This window comes from Oxyura jamaicensis, chromosome 2, assembly GCF_011077185.1.
Source record: "Oxyura jamaicensis isolate SHBP4307 breed ruddy duck chromosome 2, BPBGC_Ojam_1.0, whole genome shotgun sequence".
NCBI lineage: Eukaryota > Metazoa > Chordata > Aves > Anseriformes > Anatidae > Oxyura > Oxyura jamaicensis.
The window spans coordinates 24695024-24714047 of NC_048894.1; the positions used below are offsets into that span (position 1 = coordinate 24695024).

Genomic DNA, 19024 nt, shown 5'->3' on the forward strand with positions numbered 1-19024 from the left:
GGCAGCATGTGTTTGCAGAGCTCTAGACAACCCTCAGTTCCAGAGGTTTACGCCTGTGAACAAATTTACCCATATTTTCCTTGAAAAGATCTCAATCCTCCTTCCAGAGAAGGCCAGAGCTATTTTCCACCACTGCTTTCATTAAGTTCAGAATTTACTTCTCACTTAAAAATCTAGCAGACAGCATTCCAAAGTGACACAATTTAGTCAGAGTGTGAAGGTGCTCCTTAATGCTGTATTTTAAAGTAGTATTTTTAAAATATCTATATCACAGCCAAGGACCTACCCCAAGGTAAGCAATAGTTTTAAGTCTGTTCCTCATCTTCATCACTTATGCAAATAAAATAAAAGCAGTCTCCTACATGAAATATCTATTGCTGTATGAAATTTCATTGTGGAAATCCACTCAAATCAGAATTTTCGGAGATATAGAATTAATTTTTTATAGTTTCACGACTTTTCTGCGAATGTTCAGATGATTCTGGAAAGCTTGGCAGTTAGCATTCACTGTATTTACTGGTATAAAAAAACCTTTTAAAATGGACTTTACTCTGAGAGTGCTTCTAACGCTGGAATTAGTTTTAATCAAGGGGTTATGTAATAGATTTTCAAGTCTGAGGCCCTAATTAAAATACAATTCCTCTTTCACAATCTGAAAATATTTTCAGATTGCTTTCCCAGTAAACCTTTAAACTAAAAGATTTTGAGCCATTAGGTCAATTTCTCATGCAATAAACTCTTTGTACCCAATGTCTAACAGTATTATTCTTGTATCAGCTGAAAATCATTGCACAATTATTGCATGAGGAAAGTCAACTCCTACAGGGAAGCCAACTCCTACCTACCCCTGGTTTTTCTATATCAAAGAAGAAAGTTAATGCAAAAGGAACAGGTATATTGCCATTCAGTCCACCCAAAGATAATTAGCAAATTAACATCCAAGCATGTCTTCCCAGGTTTTCCAGGCTTTCATTTCTTTCTCAGTGTTGGTAAGCAAAGAGCTTCGTAGTCTAAAGACACCCTATGGATAGAAGAGCTTATACTCTAAATATGTAATGTAAAATCATGAAAAAGGACACCAGTGTAAGTGATGCTTTAGTTCCACCTTTATGAGTTGCACATAAAATGGTACATCTATTTGACTAAATTACTAGACTAATTCCTATTTATGTATTTATTGTAGAGCTGGGAAGAGTAAACTAGAAAAGCACCAGGATAAAAGCCTGGAAGACAAAATCTTTGCTGTCATCGTTAGCAGCACAGTGGCAAAGGTGACACAATGAGGTAACAGAGGCACTCTTTGGGGCTTCAGAAAAGAGATCTATTAGATATCAGGTTTCCATATTTGAAGTGAAACATTAATGTTTTATGCAATCGAGAACATGAAATTCTCAATACAGAATAAAATCCAAGAAATAGGGTATTTTTCTCTGGGAAAGCAGTACAAGCTAAGAGGCAAACCATTGGGCTTTCTCTCCAGCTGGGCTGGAGCCGCTGCTGTGTGGCAGCGAGTACACTTTTTGATCTATGATCACTTTTGTTGCCCCCGTATTAGGTGTTAATGGCACCTGTTGCACTAAGCCTCTCTAATTTTTCAGATAATCCTGAAACATCAGAAGAACTACCCCCCACCCCCATATCTCTCATCACCTTCAAGTGTAATAAAACACTCTTGGCCAGAAGAATCTCTGAAAGGGGATTACAATCCTTCAGACAAGAAAGGCAGGAAAAACACTTTCAGCGCTGAGCAGTAAACTACTGTGTGAGCAGAGGTGAAATTTCAACTTCAGATTTTTTTTTTTTTCCTCCAGCTGCAGAGACTGAGCATCAAAAGACATGAAAGTGGATTAGAAGGATGGTGTGGAAAAATATTTTAATTTTTAGCAGATGTGCTTACTTACAGTGAATTAATAAACGCCTGCTGAAAAACGAGATAAGCATTAAATGTAGAAAGAATGTATAGCAACCATACAGGGAGAATTTGTACAATTTTCAAGGGCCAGTTAAACTAGGTATAATTTTGCCCTGAGTAATACTTTGTTCCATAAAATACACTCTCCTACTCAGGCTGGAGAAGCTGTGAGCTTTCATTTACTGCCTCATGACAGTGCATGGTAATCTGAGGTCATCTGTCGAGACCCCTGCTGTAATTTGTACTATTCCTCTATTAGTGATTTCAAATGAAATCTTTCTTTCTTACTTGAATCCCAACCAGAAGAAAGAGTAAGCTAATTTCTTATATAAAACAGAAAAAATTAAAATGTACTTCCTGGTGAGAACACTGTTTAGATGCCACCCTCTCCTATGCAATAGTAGCATTTACACAAGTAAATGAGACACAAGTACATCACACTGTAGGTTTGTTTGTGTTTCAAAGTATCCCAGATGAATCTTGAGACAATTTTTATGCTGTTATCTCTTGAGCTACTGCTTTGTCTTTACTGAGACACTGCTTTGCTTCTGTGTTGCCACTGGCAAAGCTCCATTGGTTTTTGACATTATTTTAACAGGAATAGCATAAAATTCTATCTTTACAAAATTAATGATTACTGCTTAGTCTCTGAGCAGTACTGAACACCCATATCTGCTTGAGCTACCCCAAGTCTTGAACTTTTCAGTCCTCATATCAGTAGGTTATTCACCACTTTCATGTCCTCTGCTAGGAGTTCCCCAAGATCCAGATGGAGTTGCCTATCATTTCTGAAAAGTAATTTATAAAAATACTGGGAGCTGCTGAGAGCACTGGAAAAAGGCAACGGAAGCTCAGACACGAATTTTAACTCTTTAAGAAGTGCTGATTTGCTCAAAATTCAAAAACCAGAATCCTCTTCTGATGTATGTGAGTAATGGAGGAAAAGCCTCCTTCCACAGTAAACCATTTTATGCCTTGCTTTTTATACAGTTTTGGCTGGAGAGTTCACCAAAAATAGAGTTTACTAAATTGTCTGGATTCTCTTTAAACTCCACTCTCACTTTCCAGCAAAGAGCCCTCTCCATCAAACACTTAAAAGATCTAGGAAATCAGCAACATGTACCTCTCTTTTTGCAATTACTTTCCAGAAAAGGAAAACTGATGCTAAATCAGAAAAGAAGCAAGCATGCCTTCCTCTTTGCCTCAGTGTGAAGGATATGCAGCTTGGATAGAGACCAGACTTTGTAAATATACTCTACAATTTCTAATGATTTGGTGTGATCTAGTTGTAAACAAGTATCTTCAGTCTTACAGCAGCTGAGTATGATTCATCACTGCCAATTAGGCTTAATTTAACAGTTACAGATAGCAACATTACTGAAAAATCTCTCACGCTATGTGTACTTCTTTAGATGCTGAAAGCTTAAACTCCAATTATTTGGACATGAAGAGCACTTTAAAAATCATTCAGTTGTATTGACTGGTGTGTATGCTGTACTGACATAAAAAGAAAACCTGTTTCATGGATGTAATCTAATAAAAATGATCTGATAATTCACAATAGTTGGTCAAATTCTGGGTGATATAGCTGAATAGGTCATTTAACTTCAGGTCATTTAACTGATTCAGACTCGGTCACAATCAATAGTAACTGAATCTTTGTGCCAATTTATTCTAGCCCAGTAGAATAAATCAGTGGAAATGAAGTAATCCCTTGGATGAAACTCCCATTTGACAAATTACTGTATTCCAAAAGCACTTATTACTGACAAACCTGGATATGTTATGAGAGAAGCTATGGAGAATATTTGAGTAAAAGAAGAAATACTGCATCAGAGACTGTCTTAGAGTTGCTTCTGGACAGTATGCATTCCGGACATCTATAAAAGGAAAGCAGAGCATATTATGCATCAGTTTCTGGAAGAAGTCATATGGTTTGACCACGCATAGCCAGACTGCTGTTTGTTTCCTCAAAGACTGCAAAATGAAGCATGCAGCCAGCACAAAAGGGCAGCCAGGCATGTCACATGTTGACATCAAGAGCTCTTGACTTGTTGAATCCTGGCAGTCTCTAGCAGAGTCAGTGCACCACGGTGGTTGAGTCTTGTGTGGACTTACTTGTATATGGACAGCATGTTGGCATGTGAAGCAGAGTATGCAGGCCAATGCGATGGCACTGCCACAGGCATTGTGCAAACAAAATTGAGAAGGAAGGCAACAACACATGTAGTGATATCACAAGACAAACTGTGGCTTCAGAAGAAGACAGGACAGGAACAAGTGTGAGCTGTATCCTGCCATGTCCTTTCTCTGTTTTTTAGTACACAGCCAACAGCAGGACCCAAGGACTGTTGGCGGAGGTGGCTCCAGCTACCTGTGGGTGCCATGTGTGCTGTCCTGGGACAATTCAATGTGCACATGCAGCAGAGGCCATGTCCACCTCCCTTCCTCCCCAGATTAGGCCTCTTTCTAGGTCTTTGACATCTGCAACCACAGCCAAAGCACAGACTCCCAGACCAGCTGGCAAGTCCTCTGCAGTGGTCTGACTCTTGTGGCGTAGGTAAGCGTCTCCACAAAGGCAGCAGCAGGGAGCTGCCTCTGGGCACTGCCATTACCTTGGAGAAATGATCTTTCAGAAATCTAAATATCACATTTCCTCTTGCTTTCTTTTGACGTTTAGAGCTCTCCTCTCACAGCCTATTATTTACTTGGTACAGAATAGTACAAAGTTTCAGAAAGCTGTTACGTTTTGCTCTATTGTCGGTAGGTGTTTTTAAAATCCTGCTTTGTCTGTTCCTTTATGTGTACTTTCCACTTCTCCATCTTTTTCTTTTTAAGATGTCTAACAGCTTTGGTGAGCACCTACATATGGAGAAGTGCTAGTGCTAAGCTTTTCAAATGAAAAGACACAAATTCAAGACAGATTTCTCCTACATACTTTTCAATCATTACATGCTGTTTTTACAACTGACCGATAGTAGCTAACTATTAGACTTCCTTTGTGGACAGTCAAATATAGAAAATTCAGTAAAGCTGGCCAGATCAGGATTTCTGACTAGACACTCAATTTGGAAAAAATCCACACTTCGGAGCTCAGCAACAAGACCCACAGTTAACATCTAGTCTTTATCTCTCCCTCTCTCACATGCACCAGTGTCCAGGAAAGGATACTGTACACCCACTTGGAGTTTAAATACCTTTTTGTAGCCATTTTCTTATGAAAGAGAAAAGTAAATAAAAACAATGTTTAGTTCTATTACGAGTCAAACAGAAGTACACAGAGCTTCCCCCAGCCAAACTCTAGGCAAAAAGCAAAGCCTCTTGCAGCCAAGTTCCTGAAGAGGGAAGCTGTGTGTAAGAGCCAGGAGACCCTTTCAAAAGCAAAGTCTTTGGGCTGTGTACAGCTGGCTGTCCCTCTCCGGGGCCGAGAGGAAGGGGCACGGGTAACGTTGCTCTGTTCCATACCCTCTTCTCTAGCTGGTGGAGGAACTGCTGAAAGCCACCTGCAGCTGGGGATGCCCTGGCTTATCCTGGGAATGAACTCATCTTTGTGATGCTCCAGAGTGCACCGAGGAGGTGCACCCACTCATTGACCTCCCAGCACAACGCCATGCGGGAGGCAGGTGGTTTTACTGCCAGCCTTATTTCCAAATGCAAAATTACATTTTTCCAAATACAAACTACATTACAAATACCATTACAAATGCCACAATGTTAATACCAAGAGCTTCCAAATATCTACATCATGACTGACATGTTGTGGTCTTTCTCCTAGCCACAAGCTCTTTTCCCTTGACCTCTGGTCAGGCTAGTTCAGATCGTCACAGACCAAAATGCCACCCCTCTAAGGAATATGCATTTTTTTAAGGATGATACGTTCAGAAGGCTTTCAGATGAGTACCTTGCCACCTGCACGTGGAAGCTTTGCAGATGGGAGCTCTCTCATGAGCTCTGGCTGGGCCTGGGCCGCGCGTGGCCACCGGCTGCCACCTTGCAGCACCCAGCCCTGGCCTGGGCCTGGCCCACACCTGTGCTTAAGTCAGACTAAACTCAGTCAGCTAACACAGCTCCCCCAGGTCTTCTTACCCCTGCCTCAGGGCTCCCTTCTGTTTTTTTGTCGTGGGCAGTGACAGTTTTTGGTTTCTATGGTTTACCAACGGTTTCCCTTACCAACAGATCTATTCCTCTGACTGAAAGTCTGGCATGGCTGGAAAGTAGAAGGAAAACCACAAGTGAATGGGCTCGCACTCACTTACCACTCATCTCCAACCACAGACCCATACAGTTACTGGATTTGACTAACGGCTATCAATCAGCCCAACCGTAGACACTTAGAAAGATATCAGCTAGAAAAGGCTTGACGGAAAAATGTGAGCTGAAAAACAAGGAGGTATTTTATTTTTAATGGGGTGATGCTGTCTTGGAAACTTGTATCTATTTTGTACTTGATAATTAGAGGTATTATTCTATTTGCCCTTCACTACATTATTGTGCATTTGTCCTCTGCCCAAAGCCAAGGGGAATTCTGCCGCGGAGTTAGGATTAAAGAGAAAACAATCCTGCTTATCAGAAAACTGGAATAACATGAACAAGTACAGTCTTCTGCCCTCCTTTGTTAGTAAAGTCTGAAGCAAAATGTCATTGTTGTTCCGCCAGATCACTAAGGTCACTAAGCTAAATTGTGGCTTGGGTCCATTCAATTTAAGAAATGCTTGAAAAATATGTCTGTAATAGGCTGGCCACCTATCTGGGGAGGAAGAAAAAATCCAATTTTATTACGTCTGGTTTGGAAAAACCATCAGCCTCCCACACACCCATATGCACATGAATGGCAGAAGAATAAAGGAGGAAAAATGCAAAGCACAGAATTTTGAATGCTGACAAGATCTTTCCAAGGAATAAACCTTCTCCCAGTACAGTTGGTCTGGAGTGTGGTGAACTTTAATGGCACTTGCAACTTAAATCATTCTTGTAACAAAACAAGATAATTTCCAAAAATGGCAAAAACAAACTCAGGCCAGAACTGTACAGTACCTTGGTTCAAAAGCTGCAAATCAAGCTCTTCAGCTTTTAGAGTTCTAAGCTGCAAAATCCACCTTTGCTTGTTAAAATAGAGACAAAAATGAAAAAATAAAAAAGAGTTGTTTGAATTTTGCTCCTACCAAAATCTAACTGTGAGCAAGCAGACAAGTGGATGATTACACTTTTGAGCTCTTGGTCCACTAGATATGTTGGTTTAAGGTCTACTGGAAAACACCTGATAATATGATTGCAAAGTCTGTGTTTAAAATTACTGCATGATAAAGTGAACACTTCTCTCTCAAGCCACATTTAAGAAGTTTGCCAGTTTTTAGGCAAACCCTGAGTTGTAAACAGCATTCATAGTTGTATTTACTCAGGTGCTTTTTGCCTACTGTATTGGTTTTGTTTTTCCTTCCCTCCCAGATATTCAGGTATTTTCATTCTGTCTTTCCTTTATTTTATTTTATTTTATTTTATTTTTTTATTTTTATTTTTTATTTTTCCTTTTCTTTCATGGATTTATTTTCTGATCCCTCCACTTCTCTCTTCCTTCTTCCACATAAAGAAGATTTGAAAATATCTTACAGATCTTTTTTCGCTCTGGTTTTGAAAGGCATTTCTGAAATGTGTTGAAAACAAAAACAGAGCACAAAAAGGACTGGTTAAACTAAGACCTGAAAAAAGTAGGAGCTTTATGACATGGAGAAATACAGGACCTAGGAGGCAAAATGAAATATTGCTATTGTTGCATAGCTATGGTGTCTACTTAAAAACAGTGAGGACTAAGTGATCAGATATGCTGAAGCACAGGAAAACCACTGACAAAAATTAAAAGGCATCTGAAATGAGACAAAACCATGTCATAGACCTTCACAAATTCTGACATGATAGTATTGATACATAAATATATCTATTTCCAGGCTTTGTTCACAGTGTTATTGTTGCATGGGCAGAGAGGTAAAACAACACCGAAGCCTTCACTACTATCAGTCAGATAAACTGATAATTTTTTCCTGTGATTTTCTACCCTACGTATATCAGTCTAAGTTTATCCACTGATTCCAGTTTGAGAGAGAGTTTCCTCTATGGTGTGTTATATCAATATGCTGATTTTCCCTTCGGGTCCTTGCCAAACCAACCTACCTTGAAATGAGGGTGTCATAACATATATAAGTCCTCCAGCCGGCATGCATTTATAAAGTTACAGATTCATTGTCTGTTCCTCAAGACCATCCAAGAGCAAAGCAGCTAATCACATGGAATGACTAATCTGGAATATGTTTAAAGTAGAGGACCCTGCACTGCAAATTTCTAAGCAGTTCTCTGCAATAGCAGAATTTCTATGAACCACTTTTCTCAAGCTCACTGTCCTCTCTACTTCTTCTTTCTCCTGATGAAGAACATGCTTAAACAGCTCAGAAACTGTGGCTCTGCTGTTGAACATCTGTTGCCAGATGTATACCTCATTTTTTCAAAATGCAACCTTAAAGGGCTATGTCTGTGAGAGATTAGCACCTGTAGGAACAGCTAATTCAGACCAAATGAGTGCATGATTAAATTGATGCTAGTTAGAAGAACAGCCTAAAGGATGAACTGGAGTGCAGATTTCTTATGAGTTAAAAGCTACCTGTTCCATTCAAAGCACCAGAAAACATGTAAGCTCTGTTATGTGTTATCACTTAGTTATCCCCTGAAACAAGTGGGAACACCTACCTCCTCTTATGGGTAAGGACATGCATACAGTAGCTCACATATTGATGGCAGGATTTCTTCTAAAATTACTTTTTGTCTTGGCCATCTTTTGGCAGACAGATATTGATTATCATGCTAACAAAATAGTTTAAATTCTTACAAATTTAGCTTGAACACACTCCTCTGCTTCTGCTATGCAGTCTCACAAAGACCATAGTGGAGACACTGTGAATTCCAACCTCAGCTGTTCAACTGACAGTTCCTCACATCTCCCACGTTGCAACCCTTATTTAGAATGAAAGTCTCACAGTCCCTGGGAGTCACCTATCAAGGTTTATTTCACAGGCAAGACTAGTGAAAGCTTGTACATGATCACTGCAGGAAGAGCAAAGTGTGGAAGCCAGGACAACCCATGCAATGCCCTCTCCTTGCCAGTTTGCAACACCATCTTGCAGAGTGATCACTCTGGCTAAGTACTTAAGTGCTGTACTGTACACATTAACAGAGATTAGCTCTGACACTCTTTGTGCCACTTGGTCCTACTGAATTGTTTTTAGAGAGGTTACAATCCTCTTTGAAGTCAGGGTTCATTTCAACAATGATTTCATTGAAGCCAAGACTTTACCACATGATCCATCTAAAAGAGTTTTTCTTTTCTCTCAGTAATAGAAGCTCTAACTTTCCTTTCCAGCTTCAGTTTATGGAGAGAGCTCAAAAACAGGTGTTCCCATTACACTCAGCTGTTTTTTTTTTTTTTTTTTTTTTTTTTTTTTTTTTTTTCTGAAACCACTTAACCATATTTATTCCACAAAACTTAATGCTCTAAAACAGTTGCAGAGCTGACTGCTCTTTAGTTGCTCACAAGTAGTTATGGAGGCTAGGGGCAGGTGGGGACCCACCTTCTTCCACAGAGCTATCACAGTATTTGGTTCTGGATTCAACACAGGAGAAGTACACGCAATGGATCTGATGGCTGCATTTCAAATTCTACTAATAACCTATGGCTTGTTTGGAAAGCAGAATAAAGAGCTACTACATTTAGTTTGAAAGATTCTTTATAACTATTCCATACAGTAAAAAAAAAAAAAATTATCTAAGAATGAATATGAATGCATTGCTAGCTTTTTAAAGCCAGTTAAATGTTTTGTTTATAATTAAAGGGAGCCTGTAGGTCCCAAATCCAGTGCTCATATCACAGCATGATCACAAGATGAGGCTGTAGACTGACCATATCACATTATCATGAGCAACAAAGTCCTGGACTCATGGCTTTTCTGTATACAAAGATGCAGCTCATCTACTTGGGATGACTTCTATGCTTATAGCTTCTTTTCCTATGTCTGCTTGGTCCCACCAGGGAACTTGTACCATTGTAGGTATTTTAGTAGACTCACATCTTTTATCCACTGCCACAATTTTCAGACATAGTTGGCAATGCAATGCCTGTCTCACATATATTAGGAGCTGGTGGAGTAGGCTGAAAAAATGAGACAACTGCTAAAAGCATGATTTAATATTTAAAAATGAATAAATAATAACCTCATACTATTTGTGCCAATCTTGTGGCTTACGAAATTCTGGGACTGATGAACTTTCCAACAGCAGGCTCATTAAAACACCATGGAACTGGTGCTTGAATGGTTTCAGTAAGAAGTCCATGTGCATGGAATCAATTTCCCTCTCAGCTGGATGAAGCAAGGGGAACTGAGATAATACTGTTTTAATTTTGGTTTGGGGAGCAGGAATTTTTTTTGGGGACAGGAAGGTCTTTCAAGTTTTGGGTTTAAATTGATACCTGTAATAATATTACTGAAGATTGCACATGCATTCACAACACTGTTCACTCTCATATGTGAGACTTCTTCAGCTTGGCTGGCTATGAACATAACTACATGGGCTACAGAAACCTCTTTGTTGTTGTTGTGATTTTTTTTTTTTTTTTTATTCTGATGATTTTTAGTCTATATTAACTACAAATAAAGGCAAATTTGGTTGTTCATGCAATGTTATAGTTACATTTACCTAGCTGGAATTACTATATAGATATTTGACTCATTACTCCAAATACACACATACTAACACCCTAGTCCATGTGATTTCAATCCTGCGTAGGATTGTCATTTTGAAGACTGGGCATGTATGGGTGCACTAAAGAACTAGGTTGTTTCACCCAGATTCAGATTCATGTCTTCCTCCCTTTCCCTATCACACCTTGATTAAGTACTACCTAATCCAAGCAAGGAGAGAGACAGTCCTGCCCTTCCCTAAAACGCTGGTCATAGCTTCCTGCTTTGGAGCTGCCCACGGTCCCTGAGCCAGCTGGAAGAGTTTTGTGTGTCCAGACAGAAGTGAATGCCTACTCCCATGTTTGCATTACTCACTAATGAGTTGTCCGCTGAGTAGGAAGTACAAGGCCCTTTCCTAGTGGCCAGGAAAATGCTCAGTTTCATAGTGAAATCCTTTTATAACTAATCCTTATTTTTATCTAAACATATTACTTTCTAGAAACATGTATGTGAGATTAATGCAAATGGCTCAGTACTGTTTGGACTGAGACAAGACATGAAATGTGCCAATCTTCCCATTGTGCCAAAGGATGCTGTCAGCCCTGCCAGCTGTATTGGTGAGGGATTCTGTGGCACTGTAGCACACAAAGGCACACCACACGTTTCCTTACTGGTTATTATTATCAATGCACCTTAGCTTTTAAATCATCCAAAAGGAGCGGCTGTGACTAATACATTTACACTTTTGTTAGCTAAGGACAGTCCACCCAAATATGGCTATAAGTGACTGCAATCTACTTGACAAGACATGAGATTAAAAAACCTGAAACTACCATTTAAAGAAACTTGCAAGTAAGGTTTTATTTGGGGCTGCTCTCATCAGCAGCTGGGTTTCAGGATATAGTCTTTGTGCATTCACGTGCCCATTCTTCATGCCCGCAAACTCTGATGGGCTAAGACACTAGTATGTACACATGAAAGTGCAAAAGCCCACAGATCTGCACCATAATGACAAAGTGCAAGTTTTAAATATAGCTGTGACTTTATACAAACCTCAGATTTCAGGACCCTGCTTCTCAACTGAGAAGTGTCATTTGGCTAGATGAATAAGCCACGATGAGAGAAATGTTCACATTTACTCTGGGTGTAGCTAGACAGAGATTTATTTATTTATTTATCTATTTATATATGTCTATGCATTCATATATATATATATATGTTTTTGTATATTTTGTATCTAGTTTTTATAAAAAGTTATCTTTCTAACATTTGTCTTAAACTGGTTTGGATTAAGTGTGGTTGAAATTAAATGAGGTGTCTTCCATTTAGGGACGTAGTAATCAGGAACGTAGGGACACCAGACAGTTCACGCAGAGCTCACTGCTCTCCCATACTTGTGGGAGAGTACAGAACCCTGACTGCGTTTGCAACTACCTACAAAAAATGTATTCTAGTAAATTCTAGTAAAAAATTCTAGTTAGAAAGTGTTTGCACTTTTGAATGTTTGCTTGGCTTAAATGGCATTCTGATACACTTTGTGATGCTTTATAGTGTTTTATTTCCAAATCAGTTTCAGTGAAATATCTGTGATATGAAAAGGCCTAGAGCAGTCTCAGAACATTTCTTAAAAATAAGAGCTTTAAAAACTTTCAAAGAGGAAGCAAAATAGAGTGGAGAAAGAAGGAAACAAGTAAAACAGTAAGAAGAAAAGGTTGTCTAAGTGTCAAACCAACAAACCAACATACGCTTCTGAGCTTTAGCTACATTGTCATACGCTTATCCTATCAACACTGGTGGAAATGCAGATGGGTGATTACCCAAGGGTACTACTATTTTCCAGCAGAAATAGCTGTTCCATTTATTCAATCTTTTGGAAATAATCCATAGAGTTTGCAAAATTTTACAGTTTATTGCTACCAAGGTCACAGTAACACGGGCTTTCTTTTGCAATCCATGAAGAAAATCAGAAAGACAATATACATCATACAGAGCATTGCAACATTAACCCGGTATAAGAGTCCATGGAGATAGCACTCAGTGCTGTTCATTGTAGCAATGAAGCTTTGGATTAGTCTTCCAAATCACACTTGTATACTGAAGTATGTGAGAGTCATATTGTTTCCAATGAAACAACATAGTACATACAGACTTGGCAGATTCCTGACTTCTACAGTTTTTGACAGTCTCCCAGATTTAGGACTGAGAATGTCAGACTGACCCTGCATTTGGCAGGAATAGTAGAAGTCCTGGTTTTATCAAAATCTGCTTCAAGTCAGATCTTATTTCCACACAAAAAAATATCTGATTTTGTAACATTAATGTAATATTTGTATTTGTAAACAAATAGAAAATATAACTGTCCCTAATTTAATTTACTATGTTGGGTTTTGTGATTTAGAGAGTCATTGAGGCTCATACATCACAAAAATAAAAATAATTTAGTCATGCTTGAATATGGTAATATTTCTCATCTGTCAGAATACCACAAATTAATTGAGAGAAAAATGGGTGTTTTGAACAAATAATAAAGTTCTACGTTCATCTGTTTGTCCTGTATCATTCTTCTCACAAATGCTAAAATGAAGTTGTTGACTCTGATGCTTAAATCAGAAAAAAAATATCAATGGCCTAATGCCATTGTGAACCTGGCAGCATGTGGTATAAGACTAAATCTTTAAAAGATTGCAATAGAGGGCTTAATTGATCCTCCTAAAATCCACATTCTTCTTTTCTCTCATTTCCTGACCTCATTTCTGAGTCACACATGTAGAGGGTGGAGTGTACTAATTCTACCCAGGCCATTTGACCAGGCAAGAAGCCCAAGAAAAATGATTTTTCCATATACTAACATTAATAAATAGTGGAATCCCAAAGTTTTTTTTGCAAGACTCCAATTAGTACTTTGAGCTTCACATTGCAGAAATTTATTTCAAACTGCTGTTTTAAATAGTTTTCTCTCAAGATCCTTGTAGTATGGCTTCTTCTTGTAAATTATATTGATTTTGGATTTTAGACCACACAGCATATCATTTTCTTTATGTATATCCTTTGAGCTCACTGTGTAGGTGTTACAAAATAGTATATAGAATTTCTCTACAGAGATCAGCTAGACAATCACACTTTTTTCCAGTAAGCTCAACCAAAATGTATATCATTGGGTTAATATTGAAACAGGTCTGTCTTGCTAAGGTTCTTGTGGGGTTGCTCCTTTCCACATCCTACATAGTACAACCTCAATTTTACTGTCCTTCCACAAGGAAAGAACAGCACATGTATTCCTCTCATATTCACAAATCAACTCTATCTAGCTGTAACATTTTACAGCAAAAACAGTTCTGATGGTTAATTGATTCAGAAAAAATGAAAAGTCATTATTATTATTTATTACAATTAACTGTCTCTGTTACCATGCATACTGGAAAAATTACTTATTCTACAAAAACTCCTACATCTGTTTCTCTGTTTCCAGGAATCAACTCTTTATGGTGACTTTGAAGATCTCAAATATGCCAAGAGAGGAGGAGGACTGCGAGCAAACAACTGATGGGCTAATGCAACAACTCCAGAGCAAGAAGACTGCTGAACACTGGGACTTGCCTTCCTCATGCTAAATTCTTTCCAGAATGCAGCTTTACTGAAAACAATCACCATCCCCTCTAGGCCTTATTTATCTACATGTGGATTCAGGTGTAACAGGAATACAACTTGCTCATCTGGGCTTTATCAAGAGCTAAGGGAGATTCCCATTCAGAAAGAAAGACTCCAAATGCAGAGAAAAGTATGAATTTGCAACGGGTGCTTATGTTCTGTGCTGTGAATGAAACATCCTATCAGTCCTTTCCAATATAAACATGGTCTAAGGTATTGTAACAGAAATCATTGCACATTTTTTAAATTTCAAATTAAAAAGTGAAGAAAATATGACAACATTTCTTACTTTCGACGGAACATTTCTGCAAATATGCAGCCAACACTCCAAAGATCAACCGGTGTTGCATAGCTGGACTGAAGCAAAACTTCAGGCGCTCTATACCACAAAGTAACAACCTGTAAAACAAAAGAAAGGTAAGATAGAGCATGCTTAGTTACAGAACTGCAACCATATAAGTGTTGTACACAGATCCTATTTAGTTGCATCCAAATTGCAAAACCTGACATACTAGGGCAAACTGATTTGGCAAGTGCACAGAAACAGGTCCTGTACGGAAAAATCTCCGTAGTATACCTGCAGTGATGATGAGTCAGGAAGTGAGATCACTTCTCCAGAACAGCATAACAAAAATACAGTGTCATTGCACAGCATTGGTGTGATATCACAGTATCACAGCACGCTATCAGAACAACTCTTTGAAGCTTTTGCACCTTACAGGCCCCAAACATTTTCCAGTAGAGGTTCAGGCTCTCAATGGAGCAAACATTAGTTAGTCTCTTGAACAAGGCCTGCTTTTCTTCAATACTTTTTTTGTACCTCCTAGGTGTTGACACCAAAATTGGAAACCAGTAAGCTAGGGAACACTGTGGGTTTACCTATAGGACAAAGTAGAATGTGTAGCTAATCTTTATCCTAAGCTCTTTGTAGTTGGGATATTTTTTGTTTGTTTGTTTGTTCGTTTTTCAAAAGAAATGGGGTTAAGTGAAGTTTACTGGCCAACCTGGGTAAAAGTGTCCTAACTGTCTCAGAAATTTTGTTCATGTTGAACTGAAGAAATTCATTATTTTTTCATTTGGGTGCAGATTAAGTTAAAACCTCCCCAAAGCTGCCCATTACAAAAGGCCCAGTACTGCCCAGTGTGGTGTCCTTGCACAGGGAGATACCTTAAACTGGCATTGTTTTAACCAAGGAACACAGTGCTGGGACCCTTGGCGGGTTCCTGACCTTCAAAGTTTGTGACTGTCTCTGCCCACATGCCACTGGTTACACCAGCACCAACTTCTCTCACAATCATTTTCCAAATGATTACAGTTTTTCCCAGGGACATCTGACACATAAAGTGCCTACTTTAAGGCAGCTGGTCGTGTTGCAATGTACTGTAGAGACACAGTTGGAATTTTACTGGCACAACTCCACTGATGTGCTTTGATGAGTCCTGCACATTGGACCCACAACGGAGATGGGACAGCTTATATTTATCCTTTTGTTTCCCACAAGTAGACCAAATACAGATGAGGCGGACTGTATCTTCAGTCTATTTACAGAAGAACACAAGGAGCTTCCTTACAGTCCTGTGTGACCTATTATGTTGCTTGAATTTAATCTCAGAGCTACAGGAGTATTCTGCTCCTGACTGCAGTTATAATCCAGCCATAACAGATTGTCAGCTAAATGGCAATATATTCTTAGCGTGCGCTATTATTTAAATTTTGTCAGTATTAATCTACAGGCAGGGAGGTTCTCAAAAAATAGTGGTTTCTGTCTCCAACTAGCACAAAGCATTGAGAAATGAGAAATCCATGAAAATTCATGAGAAGCATGAAACAAAGCAAATATATATATATATTACTGAAAAGAAACAAGTTCAAAGAGAACATGAAAATATCTTTGAAAAGAATGTTAACTAGGATAGTTCTGAATTTGAAAACCAGTACACAGAAATGTGTAAGGAGAGTGTTTTATTTTTAAATGATAACAATATAATTGTCTTCTAAGCAAAAATAACAATGGAAGTAATCAGCCGAATTTGCTGGTCAAAGCCAGCTGAAACAAAAGCAAATACAGTATTTATTACAATCATTACATGCCCTGACAGCCTTTGGAACTACTGAAAGGCTATTGAAGGGAGGTTCATGGATATTTGCACAAGTGGTCATATTTGCTAACAGTCCTCTTAAACGCTTTGATCTCTATTCATAAAATTTGTCTTTGAAACAGTTCAATAACACAGTGCAAAGTACTGCACTGGCAATCTCGACTTCCAGCTACCTGTTCACATAAACAGATTCCTGTGTGGAAGCTGGGCATTATTTAACTCCGTTGGACGTGTTTCCAATTTGTTAACGTATCAATGATCTTTTCCCAAAACACTTCTCTCTCTATAAAATTAAAGTTTCTTCTGAGATTCACTCCAGGGAAAGAAGACAAACGTAACTTGAATTTGGGGGATTTTTACTGGCACTGGCCTATCTGAATCAGCGAGAATCTCTCCTAAATATACATATATTTTCTGTGGTGCAGATATCTCTCTCAAACTCTGATTTGCACTTTCTCAGGAAATCTGCCAAAAAGCTTACTGAAGAAACGTTGCTTTCAGAAATCGGGTATAACAATTTCGGCCCACTATTATTTGTCAGTGGCTGGGTGCTGTGTCAGGAGCAAGAGCTGCACAATTGCTGGATCTGTGGAAATACCACCAAACCCAATGGTTCCTCACTTGAGACCCTCACAGCTCTTCTCATACAAAGTGAAAAGATGCTTTATTTCCCCCAGTTCCACCACGCATTAACCCCCTGCACTTCTCACAGGCAGAGGACTGGGGGATGCACTGTTACCAGACGTTTTGGTGAGCGCTTCTGACGATGTGCGCCCCGAGCTGAAGCCCCTTTCCCAGGGAAATGCATCGAGGGAGGGGGCTGCTCTTTTCCTTCCCCTTCCCGAGAGAAGCATGGCAGCTCGTGGCAGGCCCCCGGCCGCAGGCTCGGGGGAGTGGGGCTGTTTCCAGAAGGCCGCGGAAGCGCGCAGCGCGTCTGCTGCTTCTCCCACGTGACGGCGTGCTGGCACGGCTCCCCCAGCGCCTGCACCCTGCCGCTGAGCTCCACGCATGTGTACGCGGGGCAATGGGAGATTCTGCCTCTGAGTAATTTGGAAACCTTAAACCTTAAAAAGAGTTATTTCCAAAGTCTCGCAGCTGAATTCCAGCAAGTGCCTTTCGGCCGCTTTATAGTCAGAGAGGAAGTAATCTGTGTGGAGATGTTTTGGTATGCTCCATCGTTACGGTAATTATAAAAGTGATCAAGTAACCCATATGGTTTGTAATGTGCAAGCCTGTGTTCTGAAACATGAACTTGAAAGGGATCAAAATTTACTAAATGTCACTTGGCACACATGTCATGCCACAGATGACTCTTCTGGTGCTCAGGGTCTTCTCCTGAAAAGCACAGGATGAGGCAAATGATGCAGTGGTTTTGACACACAGTTTCACACTCTCTTTCTCTTACCATAGAAACCAAAAAAAATATTTGTGGACATTCCATTAACATTTGAAGATAAGTAGAAATGAAAATTATTCTGAACACAGGATATGGTGGCTGAACAACTAGATCATCGCTTCCTCTTTAGCACAGCTCTGACTTAGAATGAAAAAATGCTTTGCTTAGGTAAGCCACACCACCACTGAGACAGGCTCTCCCTGCAAGGCTTGCTCATGATAAAGCCCCCCTTTTAGGATCAAAAAAACATGCTTCTGCTTTGTTACATTTACCTTAAATTCTGCCTGCCCTGAAAATCTGCTACACACGCACTGTGGCACTGTGGGTGTCCAAGCTGCAGGAAAAGGGGTTCGTGCTTACATGCTGATGGAGATTCTAAATGTGGCACAAGACTCCTAGCTACCTCTGAGGTTGTAGGCTTCAGTGACCATGTTGCATTTTAGCTCTCACATCTAATAAACCTCCCTCCATTGCCTCCTCATCCTTTCCCCTCACCCTGCCCGGCCTCTTTAGCTCCTCTTGTGCAACAGCCATGTTCCTCTCAGCTCTCCCCCAGCCTCCCAGCTCCTCTCCCATCTCAGCCTTTATGCCACATGCCAGTGGCCCCCTGATGTCACTGAAGGTGCCTAACCCAGTGCGGCTCATGTGCAAACGCCCAGGTGGACATGGCCTGATGCCTGCCACCTCCCATGTGCTCCACCTTCTGTCACGCTTCCTGCCTGCTCCTGTGCACCCCCAAGCTCTCCAGAATTTCACACCCTGTCCCCTCTTCTTCTGAATGCCTCCAAATACTCAAGCCAAATTAGCTCCTGTTCCCTCTTTAAGCTGCCTTTAGCTTTCCACCCTGCTCTGCAAGTTCTGGGGATACCATGACATTTGTATTTTCTAAGGATTAATCTATGTACAAGAAAACAGAACAATTTGCACACTGGGACCAAAGGGAGCAGATATACTCCTTTTCCAGTGCACATTTTATATTTTTACTACCCAGATAAGATGGGATGATAGCAGATAAAAAACAGTATCAGTAGCTGCAGATCACTGCTTCTTGGCATTTCAATGTCAGTAGGTTTAGGCACCACATAAGGATGAAATTAAATGAAGAATATATCTGAGAGACATTAGAAAGGAAAGAACATCTGACAAATTGTGCCAACACTGTGTCAGACTCCCTGAAGAAGGAAACGTGCTCAGTGAGATGTCAGGGGAAAGCTGGATTTAGAGTCTGAAGAAGAAAGATAGCTTTATT

At 39.7% G+C, this 19024-nt stretch overlaps 1 protein-coding gene across 3 annotated transcripts in view; it reads right to left on the bottom strand.

Moving 5' to 3' along the window:
- Window positions 1-19024, bottom strand: part of CDK6 (cyclin dependent kinase 6) — a 136767-nt gene that overhangs the window by 19840 nt on the left and 97903 nt on the right. For all 3 annotated transcript variants that reach the window (XM_035318726.1, XM_035318727.1, XM_035318728.1), the window contains exon 5: window positions 14570-14679. In XM_035318726.1, the coding sequence (XP_035174617.1) occupies window positions 14570-14679 (110 nt within the window). The remainder of the gene's footprint in view (window positions 1-14569; window positions 14680-19024) is intronic.